This window comes from Pristiophorus japonicus, chromosome 9, assembly GCF_044704955.1.
Source record: "Pristiophorus japonicus isolate sPriJap1 chromosome 9, sPriJap1.hap1, whole genome shotgun sequence".
NCBI classification, from domain to species: Eukaryota; Metazoa; Chordata; class Chondrichthyes; family Pristiophoridae; genus Pristiophorus; species Pristiophorus japonicus.
In genome coordinates, this window is record NC_091985.1 from 187,861,090 (window position 1) to 187,878,433 (window position 17,344).

A 17,344-nucleotide genomic window follows, 5' to 3' on the forward strand; every position below is an offset into this window, starting at 1 on the left:
CCTTCTGTTGCCTGAGTCCCAAGCTCTGGAGCTCCCTCCCTGAACCTCTCCCCCTCTCTACTTCTATCCTCCTTCAAGATGCTGCTTAAAACGGACCTCTTTGACCGAGCTTTTGGTCACCTGCCCTAATTTCTCCGATAATGATAGAGCACAGAATCAGGCCATTCAACCTCAGCAACCACTTGCATTGATATAGCGCCTTTAGCCGAATAGTATGTCCCAAGCCATTTCACACGGGGCGATTATCAAACAATATTCTAATCAGGGATGTTCAAGGGGCCAGAATTGTCAGGGGGGTTTGTGGGGCTAGAGGGGCTTACAGAGATAGGGAGGGCTGAGGGGCTGGAGGAGGTTACAGAGATAGGGAGGGGTGTAGGGATTGGAGGGGGTTACAGAGATAGGGAGGGGTGAGGGCCATGGAGGGATTTGTGAACACGGATGAGAATTTTGAAATCGAGACTTGATTACTTACACCCAGGACATGGAGTGAGGCTGTCTCCTGGTGGTGAGTTGCTGCATTACAACCATAACATGGAGCGACGCTGCCTCTTCGTGGTGAGTTATTGAATTACACCCAGGACATGGAGCGAGGCTGCCTCCTGGTGGTGAGTTACTGAATTACACCCAGGACATGGAGCGAGGCTGCCTCCTGGTGGTGAGTTACTGAATTACACCCAGGACATTGAGCGAGGCTGCCTCCTGGTGGTGTGCTACTGAATTACACCCAGGGCATGGAGCAAAGCTGCCCCCTGGTGGGGACTTACTGAATTACACCCAGGGCATGGAACGAGGCTGCCTCTTGGTGGTGAGTTATTGTATGATAGCCAGGATAATGGAGCAAGGCTGCCTCCTGGTGGTGAGTTACTGAATTCCATCCAAGACATGGAGCGAGGCTGCATGCTCGTGGTGAGTTACTGAATTACCCCCGGGGCATGGAGCAAGGCTGCCTCCTGGTGGCGAGTTACTGAATTACACCCAGGGCATGGAGCAAGTCTGCCTCCTGGTGGTGAGTTACTGAATTACACCCAGGACATAGAGCGAGGCTGCCTCCTGGTGGTGAGTTACTGAATTCCACCCGGGACATGGAGCGAGGCTGCCTCCTGGTGGTGAGTTATCAGAGGTGAGAAGAGAGGCGAAAAATATGCAGCAATTTGTTGTGCTTGGGAATGGGCTGCCTGAAAGGGTGGTGGAAGCAGATTCAACAGCAAGTTTTAAAAAACAATTGGAAAACACTTCAAAAAGGAAATAATTGCAGGGCAATGGTGAAAGTGCAAGAGGTGGGGCTAATTGGAGAGCTCCACCAAAGAGCCTAGGTGTAATACAATAACTTACCACCAGGAGGCAGCATTCGTTCAAGTTATGGGTGTAATACAATAACTCATCATCAGGTGGCAGGATTCATCCAAGTTCTGGGTGTAATACAGTAACTCACCACCAGGAGGCAGCATTAATCCAAGTTCTGGCTGTAATACAGTAACTCACCACCAGGCGGCAGTAGTAAACTAATTTCTGTGTGTAATACAATAACTCACCACCAGGAGGTACCATTAATCCAAGTTCTGGGTGTAATACGTTAAATCACCACCAGGAGGGAGCATTAACCTAAGTTCTGGGTGTAATACAATAACTAGCTCGTGCTGTACCTGCACTATCAGCCATGTCTCAGTGGGCAGCACCCGCGCCTCTGAGTCAGAAGGTTGTGGGTTCATAGTCCCACTCCAGGGACTGGAGCACATAAATGCAAGCAGACACTCCCAGTGCAGTACTGAGGGAGCACCGCACTGTCGGAGGGGCAGTACTGAGGGAGCACCGCACTGTCGGAGGGGCAGTACTGAGGGAGCACCGCACTGTTGGAGGGGCAGTACTGAGGGAGCACCGCACTATCGGAGGGGCAGTACTGAGGGAGCACCGCACTGTCGGAGGGGCAGTACTGAGGGAGCACCGCACTGTTGGAGGGGCAGTACTGAGGGAGCACCGCACTGTCGGAGGGACAGTACTGAGGGAGTGCCACAATGTCGGAGGGGCGGCCCTGAGGGAGTGCCGCACTGTTGGAGGGGCAGTACTGAGGGAGCACTGCACTGTTGGAGGGACAGTACTGAGGGAGTGCCACACTGTCGGAGGGACAGTACTGAGGGAGTGCCACACTGTCGGAGATGCTGTCTTTCAGATGAGACGTTAAACCGAGGCGTTAAAGACGTTAAACTCTCAGGTGGATGTAAAAGTTCCCAGGGCACTATTTGGAAGAAGAGCAGGGGAGTTCTCGCCGATTTCCTGGGGACAATATTTATCCCTCAATCAACATAACAAAAACAGATTATCTGGTCATTATCACTTGGCTGTGTGTGGAATCTTGCTGTGCACAAATTGGCTGCCGCGTTTCCCACAATACAACAGTGAGCACACCCCAAAAGTACGTCATTGGCCATAAAGTGATTGAGACGTCCGGTGGCCATGAAAGGCCCTATATAATTGCATGTCTTTCTTTCTTCTTGTATCTAACCCGTGCTGGACCTGCCCTGGGAGAGTACGGTAAAGATACTATATAAATATAAGTTGTTGTTGTGTTTGATGACACCCTGTAATACCCACCCAGCCCTGCAGGGGGGCGCTTCACACTGCATCCATCGCTTCAGCCAATGGCAGCAGCTCCTCTTCTTGAATGGGCAGCCGCATCAGCCAATGGCAGAGTCGTCCGGCTGTGAGGGAATCTGCCTGCTCGGCTGGGTGATGGACAGCTCCCGCCAACCAATCACAAGGCCGCTCCAGCTCCCCTTCCGTCACTGTCCCAGCGCCATTGCGTCATCGCGCTTCTGACCGCACGGCCCCTCTCTGGGATCGCCCTGAAAGCGGAGCCGCCCATCCGCGCAAATATTGGTTATACAACTATAATTCAGTCCCGACCCCATTAAAGCGGGAACCGGATTGTGGAAAGTCAGGGGGTGGGAGAGGAGGGGAAAGGGTGGAAAGAAATGCAGGGGCAGGGTGATACAAGATGGTAAAGGGAGAAGATAGGAAAGAAGAAAGAAACACTTGCATTTATATAGCGCCTTTCACTGCCACCGGACGTCACAAAGCGCTTTACAGCCAATGAACTACTTTTGGAGTGTGGTTACTGTTGTAATGTGGGAAACGGAGAAAGGGAGGAAAGGGAGAAATACGTCACAGAATTTCTTTGTATCACAGAATTATCTTAGGCAGACCCTCGTATCGAGGATGACAGATGTTTCAATGAAGGACCTAATATTCCGGATCCCGAACTACATCCTGAAGAGTGGAAGATGCCTGTGTGTGGATTGTACACCAGCCACCACACGGGCTTGACAGAGCAAGGTCTTGGTCCAGTGGCAAGGGTTAACCAGGACCATTGGAGACCTGCTCTGCTACACCGATAAATCCCTCCATGGCATCACCTCTCCCTATCTCTGTAACCTCCTCCAGCTCCTACACCCCTCCCTATATCTGTAACCTCCTCCAGCCCATACAACCCTCCCTATCTCTGTAATGTCCTCCAGCCCCTACACCTCTCCCTATCACTGTAAACGACTCCAGCCCCGACACCCCTCCCTATCTCTGTAACCCCTCCAGCCCCTACACCGCTCCCTATCTCTGTAACTGCCTCCAGCATATCACCATTATCTATCTCTGTAACCTCCTCTAGCCCCTACACCCCTATGTATCTCAGTAACCTCCTCCAGCCTCTACGCCCCTCCGTATCTCAGTAACTCCTCCAGCCCTACATCCCTCCCGATCTCTGTAACCTCCTCCAGTCCCTACACACGTCCCTATCCCTGTAATCTCCTCCAGCCCCTATATCCCCCCTATCTCTGTAACCTCCTCCAGCCCTAAACCTCTCCCTATCTCTGTAACCTCCTGCAGCCCCAACTATTATGCTCATAATAAAGTAATGTAACTGAGTACTGTAGACATGACTAAGTGTGACCTTAGCTCCTTTAATCAAACTCCAGAGTGCCAGTACAGCATGGGAGGTCTGCTTATATACAGTGCTCCCAAGGGATGCTGGGATCCCTTGGGACTCCAACAGGTATACCCTCTGGTGGCAGTGTATGATATAGGTTACCTAAGGTTGCATACATAACATCACTCCCTCCCAATGTCAATAGTACACTTATTTACAGGGTGAGAATATCTGGGGCATTTCACTCCCTTGTCAATCGTCTCGGTACAAATGCAGGTGTGGGTGAGTTTGTTGGTCCGTCACTGGGCTGCTAGGCAGCTGGTCTTGCCGGGCTGCAGGTAATGGTGAATTCAGCTTCGTGGTCGACCGTGATGTCGGTTACTACTTGTGTGTATTGGTGGGTCGAAGTTGGTGGTGTCCTCTTCGGGTTGCTCGTGCCTGTTTGTGAATCGCAATTTGGTTTGGTCCAAATGCTTTCTGCAAGTTAGTCCATTAGCAAGTTTGACCTGAAACACCCTATTCCCCTCTTTGGCTATGGCCGTGCCAGCGAGCCATTTGGGACCATGTCCATAGTTGAGTACAAATACAGGGACATTGACTTCAATATCGCGTGAAAAGTTTGCGCGATCATGGTACATGCTTTGTTGATGTTGCCTGCCCCCGCCGTGATCATGGAGATCAGGGTGAACAAGAGAGAGCCTTGTTTTGAGCGCCCTTCTCATGAACAGTTCGGCTGGGGGAACCCCAGTGAGCGAGTGGGGTCTGGTGCAGTAGCTGAGCAGGACTCGGGACAGGCAGGTCTGCAGGGAGCCTTCCGACACACGTTTCAAGCTTTGCTTGATGATTTGGACTGCCCATTCTTCCTGGCCATTGGATGCGGGCTTGAACAGCGCAGATGTGACATACTTGATCCCATTGTGGGTCATGAATTCCTTGAATTCAGTACTGGTGAAGCACAGCCCATTGTCGCTGACAAGGACATCAGACAAACCATGCATGGCAAACATAGCTCGTAGGCTTTCGATGGTGGCAGTTGATGTGCTTACAGACATTATTACACACGCAATCCATTTTGAATAAGCATCCGTAACAACCAAAAACGTTTTGCCTAGAAATGGGCCCACAAAGTCAACGTGGATCCTCGAGCATGGTTTGGAGGGCCATGACCACAAACTTAGCGGTGCCTCCCTGGGTGCATTACCCAGTTGAGAGCAAGTGTTGCATTGGCGCATGCATGACTCCAAATCTGAGTCGATGCCGGGCCACCACACCATGGGATCTGGCTATAGCTTTTATCATTACTATGCCTGGGTGGATACTGTGTAGGTCATGTATGAACGTTTCCCTGCCTTTCTTAGGCAAAACCACGATTGCCCCACAAAGGACAGTCTGTCTGTATGGACATTTCAGCTTTGCGCCGCTGGAACGGCTTGATCTCTTCATGCATCTCCACTGGGACGCTGGACCAGTTTCCATGGAGGACACAGTTTTTATACAACGGACAGTAAAGGATCCAGGTTGGTCCACGTCCTGATCTGGCGGGCCGTAATGGGTGACTTTTCATTTTCAAATGCATCCATCACCAAGAGCAATTCTGCAGGCTGTGCCATTTCCACCCCAGTGGTGGGCAATGGTAGCCGACTGAGAGCATCAGCGCAGTTCTCTGTGCCTGGTCTGTGGCGGATTACATAATTATATGCAGACAGCATAAGCGCCCATCTTTGGATACGAGCATAGGCATTGTATTAATCCCTTTGCTCTCTGAGAATAGGGATATGGTCGGTTTCTAACTCAAACTTGAGACCAAACAGATACTGGTGCATTTTCTTCACCCGTAAACGAATGCCAGAGCTGTAGGCCCTTTCGGCCTTGGACAAACTCCTGGATGCATAGGTGACCGGTTGCAATGTTCTCGATTCATTTGCTTGTTGCACACACCTGACCCCATATGAAGACGCATCACAACATAGCACTAAACGTTTACATGGGTTAGAAACATAGAAACATAGAAAATGGGTGCAGGAGTAAGACATTCGGCCATTGGAGCCTGCACCACCATTCAATAAGATCATTCCCTCAGTACTCCTTTCCTGCTTTCTCTCCATACCCCTTGACCCCTTTAGCTGTAAGGGCCATAGCTAACTCCCTCTTAAATATATCCAATGTACGGGCATTAACAACTCTCTGCGGCAGGAAATTCCACAGGTTAACAACTCTCTGAGTGAAGAAGTTTCTCCTCATCTCAGTCCTAAATGGCCTACCCCTTATCCTGAGACTGTGTCCCCTGGTTCTGGACTTCCCCAACATCGGGAACATTCTTCCTGCATCTAACCTGTACAGTCCTGTCAGAATCTTATACGTTTCAAGAGGTCGCCTCTCATCTTTCTAAACTCCAGTGTATAGAGGCCCAGTTGATCCTGTCTCTCCTCATCTGTCAGTCCAGCCATCCCTGGAATCAGTCTGGTGAACCTTCGCTGCACTCCCTCAATAGCAAGAACGTCTTTCCTCAGATCAGAAGACCAAAACTGAACACAATATTCCAGGTGAGGTCTCACCAAGACCCTGTAGAACTGCAGTAAGACCTCCCTGCTCCTATACTCAAATCCCCTAGCTATGAAGGCCAACATACCATTTGCCTTCTTCACGGCCTGCTGAATCTGCATGCCAACTTTCAATGACTGATGAACCATGACACCCAGGTCTCATTGTACCTCCCCTTTTCCTAATCTGCTGCCATTCAGATAATATTCTGCCTTCGTATTTTTGCCCCCAAAGTGGATAACCTCACATTTATCCACATTATACTGCATCTCCCATGCATTTGCCCACTCACCTTTCCAAGTCACCCTGCAGCCTCTTTGCGTCCTCCTCACAGCTCACACCGGGTTTACATGGGTTATACAGAACAAGCAGTTTGTTGGAACATAACAGATTTCTGGCTTTCTCAAAAGCAGCTCCTTGTGATTTCCCCCATACCCAGTCATCTCCCTTGCGTAGCAGCACGTGTAGGGGTTCTAGCAAGGTGCTTAACCCAGGTAGGAAATTACTAAAATAGTTGAGGAGTCGCAGGAACGTCCGCAGCTCCATCACATTCTGTGATCTCGCCACGTTCTTGATGGCCTCGTTCTTGACGTCAGTGGGTCTGATGCCGCCTGCCATAATCTTCTCCCTATGAACTTCACCTCTGGCGCCAGGTAAACACACTTCGAGCATTTCAACCTGAGTCCCACGCAATCTAGCCAACTTAGAACCACTTCTAGGTTCTTCAAGTGTTCGATGGTGTCCCGACCTGTGACCAGTATGTCGTCCTGGAAAACCACAGTGCGCGGAACCGACTTTAGCAGACTCTCCATGTACCTTTGAAAAATTGCCGCGGCCGATCGAATCCCAAACGGGCATCTATTGTAGATGAACAGACCTTTGTGCGTGTTGATGCAGGTGAGCCCTTTCGAAGGCCGAAGTCAGGTCCAACTTGGTGAACGTCTTTCCTCCAGCCAGGGCCGCAAATAAGTCGTCTGCCTTGTGTAGGGGATACTGGTCCTGTAGCGAAAAATTGTTAATCATTACTTTATAATTCCCACAAATTCTGACCATGCCATCGCCTTTGAGAACCGGAACAATTGGACTGGTCCACTCGTTGACCTCCACTGGCGCGATGATGCCTTCTCGTTGCAGCTTGTCCAGCTCAATTTCCACTTTCTCTCGCATCATATATGGCACCGCCCGTGCCTTGTGGTGGATGGGTCGTGTACCAGGAACCAAGTGGATCTGCACCTTCACCCCCGAGAAAATTCTGCTGCCTGGCTCAAACAATGACAGGAACTTGCTCAGAACCTGGGCACATGAGGCATTGTCGACGGATGAGAGCCCTCGGATGTCGTCCCAGTTCCAGTGGATTTTTCCCAGCCAGCTTCTGCCGAACAGTGTGGGGATATCTCCTGGTACAATCCATACTGGGAGTTCGTGCACTGTTCCATCATAGGAGACTTTTAATACTGTGCTGCCAATTACAGGGATCAGCTCTTTAGTGTAAGTTCTTAGCTTGGTATGAATGGGGCTACGCTTGGGCCTGTGTGCCTTGTTGCACCACAGCCTGTCGAAGGCATTTTTGCTCATGATAGACTGACTCACACCCATGTCCAGTTCCATGGAAACTGGAATTCTGTCCAGTTCGAATTTTAGCATGATCGGTGGACATTTCGTGGTGAAGTTGTGTACCCCGTAAACTTCTGCCTCCTCAGTTCGAGTCTCTAGTTCAGCCTGATCCGCTGTGGATCCATCCTCCTCTGCAACATGGTGGTTTGCAGGGGTTGCACATTCGCTGGAGGTGTCCCATTGCTCCACAGCCTGAGCACATATAGTGTTTGAAGCGGCATTGATGGGCTCGACAATCACCTCCGCCACGCCAACAAGGTGTTAACTGCCTCGCATTAACGTTTGATGGCAGACTGGGTCATCTGAGGTCGTGCAGTTGCAGGCGTCTACTTTCTGCCATATGCATTTACTGCCTGAAAACGATGTTACTTTGTGTACAGTACTTGCCGAAACCTCTTTATGCTACAAAATTTGTTTGGTGTTATCGCTGGTGGACATAAATGCCTGGGCTATTGTTATGGCTTTGCTCAGGTTCATGTTTCAACAGTCAATAGTTTGCAAAGGATAACCTCATGGCTAATGCCAAGCACAAAAAAGTCTTTTAGCATTTGCTCAAGGAATCCATCGAATTCACAATGTCCTGCAAGGTGCCTTAGTTCGGCAATGTAGCTTGCCACTTCTTGGCCTTCAGACCGCTGAAACATGTAGAATCGATACCTTGACATCAGAAAGCTTTCCTTCGGATTTTGGTGCTCCCAGACCAGTGTACACAGTTCTTCATAGGATTTGGTTGTTGGCTTCACCGGAGCGAGAAGATTCTTCATGAGGCCATAGGTTGTTGCCCCACAGACGGTGAGGAGGATCGCACTTCGTTTGGCAGCGTTCTCATCCCCTTCCAGCTCATTGGCTACGAAGTATTGGTCGAGTCGCTCCATGAAGGCCTCCCAATCATCCCCTTCTGAGAATTTCTCCAGGATACCAACAGTTCTCTGCATTTCCGCGTGGTTGTTCGTTATTTCATCACCAATTGTTATGCTTATAATAAAGTAATGCAACTGAGTACTGTAGACAATGAGTAAGTGTGACCTTAGCTCCTTTATTCAGACTCTTGAATGCTGGTACAGCATGGTAGGCCTGCGTGTGTACAGTGCTCCCAAGGGATGCTGGGATCCCTTGGGACTCCAATAGGTAAGCTCTCTGGTGGCGGTATTATACAGATTGCCTGGGGTTACATACATGATTGATGGGCCAAGGCAACAGCGTGTTCTGCAACCAATTGCGGTGCTTGAGGTTTGGATCCTGAGTCGGTCTGTCAGGTGAATCAGTGTGAACCCCTCTTAAAGAATTTATCTTTTAACAGTTAAATCAAGGTTTGTTTTGTCAACAAAACAGTTTAATATTTGTCAGTATTTTGTTTCCCTGAAGTTCCTATTATGAGTTCCAGACACTTCAGTACCAAGTGGAATAGATGTTGAAAAGATCATTCATTCCCCTCTTACCATGTCACTGTTAGTTAAAGGTACAGAGATTGATTTCCCCTCATTATACTTTCGTGGTAAAGTAACATCCTTCGTATTGGTAGTGAGTCACATTCTGTGCTGGAGGAGATGGCTGGTGGCATCAGCCTTTAAAATACTCCTCCACTTGTTGAAATCCCTCCAAAGTATCACCCCTGCCTCTCTCTGTAACTGCCTCCAGCCCAACAAACCTCAATAGGTTGGGTTTATTTTCTTTGGAACAGAGGAGGCTGAGGGGAAATTATGAGGGGCCTAGATAGAGTGCATAGGAAGGACCTATTTCCATTTGCAGAGGGGTCACCAACCAGGGGGCATAGATTGAAAGTAATTGGTAGGGGGTTTAAGAGGGGATTTGAGGGGAAATTTCTTCAACCAGAGGCTGTTGGGGGTCTGGAACGCACTGCCTGAAAGGTTGGTAGAGGCAGAAACCCTCACCACATTTAAAAAGTACTTGGATGTGTACTTGAAGTACTGTAACTTACAAGGCAACGGACTAAGAGCTGGAAAGTGGGATTAGGCTGGATAGCTCTCTGTCGTCCAGCGCAGACATGATGGGCCTAAATGGCCTCCTTCCGTGCTATAAATTTCTATGCTTCTATAATGAGAAACAATTTACAGTGTCGGGGGTCGATAACTACGTGTTTAAAGGTCATTCATTTCCCTCTTTCCATTTTGCTGTTAGTTAAAGGTACAGGGATTGATTTACACTCATTATGCATCTTTAGTCGTTAAACAAAAATTTTTCCTGTTAGCAGTGAGTCACATTCTGCAGTGGGAGAGACAGCTGGTGGCTTCAACCTTTAAAATACTCTTGTCCAAATCCCACCAAGGCCTCACCCCTCCCTATTCTGTAACCTCCTCCAGCCCACCAACTCTCTTAATAAGGAGAAACAATTTTCAGTGTCAGGAAGCTCGGTAACCAGAGGACACCAATTTAAGGTGATTGGCAAATGAACCAGATGCTACACGAGGGGGAAAAATTAAGCAGCCAGATGTTATGGCCTGGAACGCAGAATGTTCCCAATGTTGGGGAAGTCCAGAACCAGGTGTCACAGTCTAAGGTTAAGGGGTAAGCCATTTCAGACCGAGATGAGGAGAAACTTCTTCACCCAGAGAGTGGTGAACCTGTGGAATTCTCTACCACAGAAAGTTGTTGAGGCCAAATCACTAAATATATTCAAAAAGGAGTTCGATGAAGTCCTTACTACTCGGGGGATCAAGGGGTATGGCGAGAAAGCAGGAATGGGGTACTGAAGTTGCATGTTCAGCCATGAACTCATTGAATGGCAGTGCAGGCTAGAAGGGCCGAATGGCCTACTCCTGCACCTATTTTCTATGTTTCTATGCCTGTAAGGGTGATGGAAGCAGATTCACATGTTACTTTCAAAAGAGATAAAGATTTGAGTTGGAAAGATTTTCAGGGTTCTGAGGCAAGAGCAGCGGAGTGGCTTGCATCCTAGGGTCTTAAGAAGTAACGGCAGGGATAGTGGGTGCACTGGTTGTAATTTACCAAAATTCCCTGGATTCTGGGTAGGTTCCAGCAGATCGGAAAACTGCAAATGTAACACCCCTATTTAAAAAAGAAGGCAGACAAAAAGCGGTAAACTAGTTAACCTAACATCTGTTGTTGGGAAAATGTTGGAGTCCATTATTAAAGCAGTAGCAGGGCATTTGGAAAAGCAGAATTCGATCAAGCAGAGTCAGCATAGATTTATGAAGGGGAAGACATGTTTGACAAATTTGCTGGAATTCTTTGAGGATGTAACAAACAGGGTGGATAAAGGGGAACCAGTGGATCAGGTGCATTTGGACTTCCAGAAGGCATTTGACAAGGTGCCACATTAAAGGTTACTGCATAAGGTAAAAGTTCACAGGGTTGGAGGTAATATATCGGCATTGAAAGAGGATTGGCTGACAGAGAACAGAGTCGGGATAAATAGGTCATTCTCTGGTTGGCAATCAGTAACTAGTGGGGTGCCGCAGGGATCAGTGCTGAGGCCTCAACTATTTACAATTTATATTAATGACTTGGATGAAGGGGCCGAGTGTAACGCGGCCAAATTTGCTGATGATACATAGATGGGTGGGAAAGCAAGTTGTAAGGAGGACGCAAATAATCTACAAAGGGATATAGACAGGCTCAATGAGATGGCAAAAATCTGGCAGATGGACTATAATGTGGTAAAATGTCAGGTTATCCCCTTTGGTAGGAAAAATAAAAAAGTAAATTATTTATATGTGACAATTACAAAATGCTGCAGTACAGAAGGATCTGGGGGTTCTTGTACATGAAACTCAAAAAGTTAGTATGTAGTTACAGCAAATAACCAGGAAGGCAAATGGAATGCTGGCCTTTATTGCAAGGGGGATGGAGTATAAAAGTAGGGAAGTCCTGCTACAACTGTACAGGTCGTTGGTAAGACCACACCTGGAGTACTGCGTACAGTTTTGGTCTTGACTTGTCTCCATTCCCATGCCGAGGGGATTGCTACACCAGACGGGAGGGGCAACATTTGGGGACACTGATTTCCCGCCAATTCCCATTCCCCTTTCTGGTGGATAATGGAGAGGCCACTGTGTGTAATGTGCAAGTCAGTAAGAATTGTCACCAAGCTCTTTCTAATTGGAGATTTTATTCAGTAGAAATTTTCCCACACTATCGTAGATTTTGAACCAAAGATCAATTTAGAATTAAAGCAAAAGTTCATAATTTTATTCCAAATTGAATTTCTGTTGTGAGTGCTGAATTAAGGGGAAAGATAACAGACAGCGTTTCATAAATGGACACTGCAGCCCCAAGAACACAATCAGCAATATATCCAGAATATTAAAGTCCAGCCCAGTTATAGGGTTACTAACATCAGCAGAAACAAACCCCAACTGTCAGAATGAACATGGTTCAGTCGGGATGTGATTAACAGCAGCAATAACAGCACATTCCAACCCCTGCAGTCACTTGTGAACTCGTTGGTGTTTCAGCAGGTGGGATGACCGAGTGAATCCCTTCCCACACTCAGAGCAGGTGAATGGCCTCTCCCCAGTGTGAATTCGCTGGTGTATCAGCAGGGTGGATGACTGAGTGAAACCCTTCCCACACTCAGAGCAGGTGAATGGCCTCTCCCCAGTGTGAACTTGCTGGTGTCTCAGCAGGGTGGATGACAGAGTGAATCCCTTCCCACACTCAGAGCAGGTGAATGGCCTCTCCCCAGTGTGAACTCGCTGGTGTATCAGCAGGATGGATGACAAAGTGAATCCTTTCCCACACTCAGAGCAGGTGAACGACCTCTCTCCAGTGTGAACTCGCTGGTGTATCAGCAGGGTGGATGACTGAGTGAATCCCTTCCCACACTCAGAGCAGGTGAACGGTCTCTCCCCAGTGTGAACTCGCTGGTGAGCTACAAGGTTGGATGATGTAGTGAATCCCTTCCCACACTCAGAGCAGGTGAACGACCTCTCCCCAGTGTGAATTCGCTGGTGTGTCAGCAGGGTGGATGACTGAGTGAATCCCTTCCCACACTCAGAGCAGGTGAACGGCCTCTCCCCAGTGTGAACTCGCTGGTGAACTACAAGGTTGGATGACTGAGTGAATCCCTTCCCACACACGGGGCAGGTGAACGGCCTCTCCCCAGTGTGAACTCGTTGGTGTATCAGCAGGGTGGTTGACAGAGTGAATCCCTTCCCACACTGAGAGCAGGTGAACGGCCTCTCCCTAGTGTGAACTTGCTGGTGTCTCAGCAGGGTGGATGAATGAGTGAATCCCTTCCCACACTCAGAGCAGGTGAATGGCCTCTCCCCAGTGTGACTGCGTCGATGAATTTCCAGCTCAGATGGTTTTCTGAATCCCTTCCCACAGTCACATTTCCACGGTTTCTCCGCGGTGCGGGTATCCTTGTGACTCTCCATGGTTGGACGATCAGTTGAAGCCTTGCCCACACACACAACACATTTACAGTTTCTCCCCACTGTGAATGGTGCGATGTTTATTCAGTCTGTGTAACTGGTTAAAGCTCTTTCCACAATCAGTGCACTGGAACACTCACTCGGGTGTGTGTGCCTTGGTGCTTTTCCAGTCACACCGATGTTTGAAATCTTTTCCTACAGACAGAACAGGCAAACATTTCTCCTTCCACTTTCAAAAGCCGATGAATTCACGTCCTTAAGAATCAATTGACTCCATCAGATCTTGACGTGTTGTTTGGTTTGTGTTTCCTGTCAGAAAATCTCCCCTTCTAATACGCTGTAAAAGGAGATAACAAAACTCATCACTGTCAGTACAAGACAGAAATTCAGGATAGACACATCTAGTTTCCATGGAACATTCTTTCCTCTCTTGTTCTTGCAAAGCTGTAAATCACTGTCCCACACATTGTCCCTCCTGTTGTGCTGAAATCCAAATCAGACTGTTTCTCCTCCACTCCCAATTTTCACCACCAATTCTGGCTGGGATCAGTTCTACACTCACTGGTTCAGCTCCCCTGAAGGTACTGACTCTGGCTGGGGTCAGTTCTACACTCACTGGTTCCCCTCCCCTGAAGGTACTGACTCTGGCTGGGTTCAGTTCGACACTCACTGGTTCCCCTCCCCTGAAGGTACTGACTGTGGCTGGGTTCAGTGCTACACTCACTGGTTCCCCTCCCTTGAAGGTGCTGACGCTGGCTGGGTTCAGTTCGACACTCACTGGTTCCCCTCCCCTGAAGGTACTGACTGTGGCTGGGTTCAGTTCTGCACTCACTGGTTCCCCTCCCCTGAAGGTGCTGACTCTGGCTGGGGTCAGTTCTACACTCACTGGTTCCCCTCCCTCTCCTCCCCTGAAGGTTTTTTTTTTCTCTGTTAAGTTAGTACTTAGTCTTTAAATAAAGATTAGTTAAATCAGCTGATTGCTGAGTAGTTGTTGGGTGTGTTTTTCTAAGGTTTAGAGTTTAGTTCTACTTGATAGTTGTGAGTGTAACTCGAGGGATGGCAGGATAGCCCAGTCCCGTGGATTGCACATCCTGTGGCATGTGGGAAATCCTGGATGCTTCGTGCAGTCGGGACGACCACGTGTGCAGGAGGTGTCTTCAGCTGCACCAAGTCGAGCTGTGTGTTTTGGAGCTTGAGCAGCGTCTGGAATCACTGCGGTGTGTCCGTGAGACTGAGAGCTTGTGGATAGCACGTTTCTAGAGGTGATCACCCCGCAGCTTTAGAGTGTCCAGGCAGAGAGGGAGTGGGTGAGCACCGGACAGAAGAGGAGGACCAGGCAGGTAGTGCAGGAGTCCCGAGTCCATCTCGCTCTCCAACCGGTACTCTGTTCTGAGTACCAGTGAGGACGATGGTGGCTCTGGGGAGTGCAGCCAAAGCCAAATCCACGGCACCACGGGTGGCTCAGCTGCACAGGGGGGAGGAAGAAGAATGGAAGAGCTATAGTGGTAGGGGATACAATAGTCATGGGAGCAGACTGGTGTTTCTGCGGCCGCAGACGTGACTCCAGGATGGGATGTTGTCTCCCAGGTAACAGGTCCAGGATGTCACCCAGGTAACAGGTCCAGGATGTCACCGAGTGGCTGCAGGGCATTCTGGGGGGAAGAGGGTGAACAGCCAGAGGTCGTGGTCCATATCGGGACCAATGACATCGGTAGAAAGAGGGATGAGGTCCTGCAGGCAGAGTTTAGGGAGATAGGAGCAGGACCTCAAAGGTAGTAATCTCCGGATTACTCCCGGTGCCACGAGCTAGTGCGTACAGAAATAGGAGGATAGAGCAGATGAATGCGTAACTGAAGAGATGGTGTATGCAGGAGGGCTTTAGTTTCCTGAGGCATTGCGACCGCTTCTGGGGGAGGTGGGACCTATACAGACCAGACGGCTTGCACCTCAACAGCGCCGGGACCAATATCCTCGCCGGGGGGAGGGGGCGGGGGGTATGCTAGTACGTAAGAACATAAGAAATAGGAGCAGGAGTAGGCCATACGGCCCCTCGAGCCTGCTCCGCCATTGATTACAATCATGGCTGATTCGATCGTGGACTCAGGTCCACTTCCCTGCCCGCTCTCCATTACCCTTTAATCCCGGATCATTTAAGAAGCTGTCTATTTCTGTCTTAAATTTTTTCAATGTCCCAGCTTCCACAGCTCTCTGAGGCAGTGAATTCCACAGATCAACAACCCTCAGAGAAAAAATTTCTCCTCATCTCAGTTTTAAATGGGTGGCCCCTTATTCTAATATTATGCCCCCTAGTTCTAGTCTCCCCTATCAGTGGATCCTCTCTGCATCCACCTTGTCAAGTCCCCTCATAATCTTATACTTTTCAGTAAGATCACCTCTCATTCTTCTGAATTCCAATGAGTAGAGGCCCAACCTACTCAACCTTTCCTCATCTCTGGAATCAACCTTGTGAACCTTCTCTGAACTGCCTCCAAAGCAAGTATATCCTTTCGTAAATATGGAAACCAAAACTGCACGCAATATTCCAGGTGTGGCCTCACCAATACCCTGTACAACTGTGGCAAGACTTCCCTGCTTTTATACTCCATCCCCTTTGCAATGAAGGCCAAGATTCCATTGGCTTTCCTGATCACTTGCTGTACCTGCATACTAACTTTTTGTGTTTCATGCACAAGTACCCCCAGGTCCCGCTGTACTGCAGCACTTTGAAATCCCCCAACACCGTGAACTTTTATCTTGTGCAGTAACCTTTTATATGGTACATTGTCAAATGCCTTCTGGAAGTCCAAATACATCACATTTACTGGTTCTTCTTGATCCATCCTGTTCATTCCATCTTCAAAAGAATTCCAGCAAATTTGTCAAACATGACTTCCCCTTCATATATCCATACTGACTCTGCCTGACCGAATTTTTTTCTCTCCAAATTTCCTGCTACTACTTCTTTAATAATGGACCCCAACATTTTCCCAACCACAGATGTTAGGCTAACTGGTCTATAGTTTCCTACTTTTTGTCTGCCTCCTTTTTTTAAATAGGGGCGTTACATTGGCAGTTTTCCAATCTGCTGGAACCTCTCCAGAATCCAGGGAATGTTGATGAATTGCAACCAAGGCATCCACTATCCCTGCCGCTACTTTTATTAAGACCCTGGGATGCAAGCCATCAGTTCCAGGGGATTTATCCGCCTTTAGTCCCATTATCTTACTGAGTACCACCTCCTTAGTGATTGTGATTGTGATAAGTTCCTTCCTCCCCTGTAGCCCCTTGACTATCCACTGTCGGAATATTATTAGTGCCCTCTACCGTAAAGACTGATATAAAATATTTGTTCAGAGTTTCTGTCATCTCCATGTTCCCTATTACTCCCCGGTCTCGTCCTCTGAGGGACCAACATTTACTCTAGCCAATCTTTTCCTTTTTATATACCTATATATACCTCTTGCTATCTGTTTTTATATTTTGTGCTAGTTTACTTTCATAGTCTATCTTCCCTTTCTTAATCATTTTTTGATTCATTTTTTGTTAGCTTTTCAATGCTTCCCAAACTTCTGTCCTCCTACTGGTTTTGCCCACATTGTATGTCCTTGTTTTTAATTGGATACTGTCCTTTATTTCTCTGTTAGCCACGGAGGGCTATCTTTTCTCTTACGACCTTTCCTCCTCACTGGAATATATTTTTCTTGAGAGTTGTGAAATATCTCCTTAAATGTACACCACTGTTCATCAACCATCCTACACTTTAATCTATTTTCCCAGTCCACTTCAGCCAACTCAGCCTCATTCCTTTGAAGTCTCCTTTATTTAAGCTGAGTACACTGGTTGAATTCCAACTTTCTCACCCTCAATCTGAATTTGAAATTCAACCATGCTATGGGCTTTCATTCCAAGGGTATCC

At 48.3% G+C, this 17,344-nt stretch overlaps 1 protein-coding gene across 1 annotated transcript in view; it reads right to left on the reverse strand.

Moving 5' to 3' along the window:
- Nucleotides 1–11,983: 11,983 nt before the first annotated feature.
- The window catches only part of LOC139273381 (zinc finger protein 850-like), a 39,982-nt gene continuing 34,621 nt past the window's right edge, over nt 11,984–17,344 (reverse strand). The window contains exon 5 of the mRNA XM_070890219.1: nt 11,984–13,330. Coding sequence (XP_070746320.1) covers nt 12,481–13,330 — 850 coding nt within the window. The 3' untranslated portion in view covers nt 11,984–12,480. The remainder of the gene's footprint in view (nt 13,331–17,344) is intronic.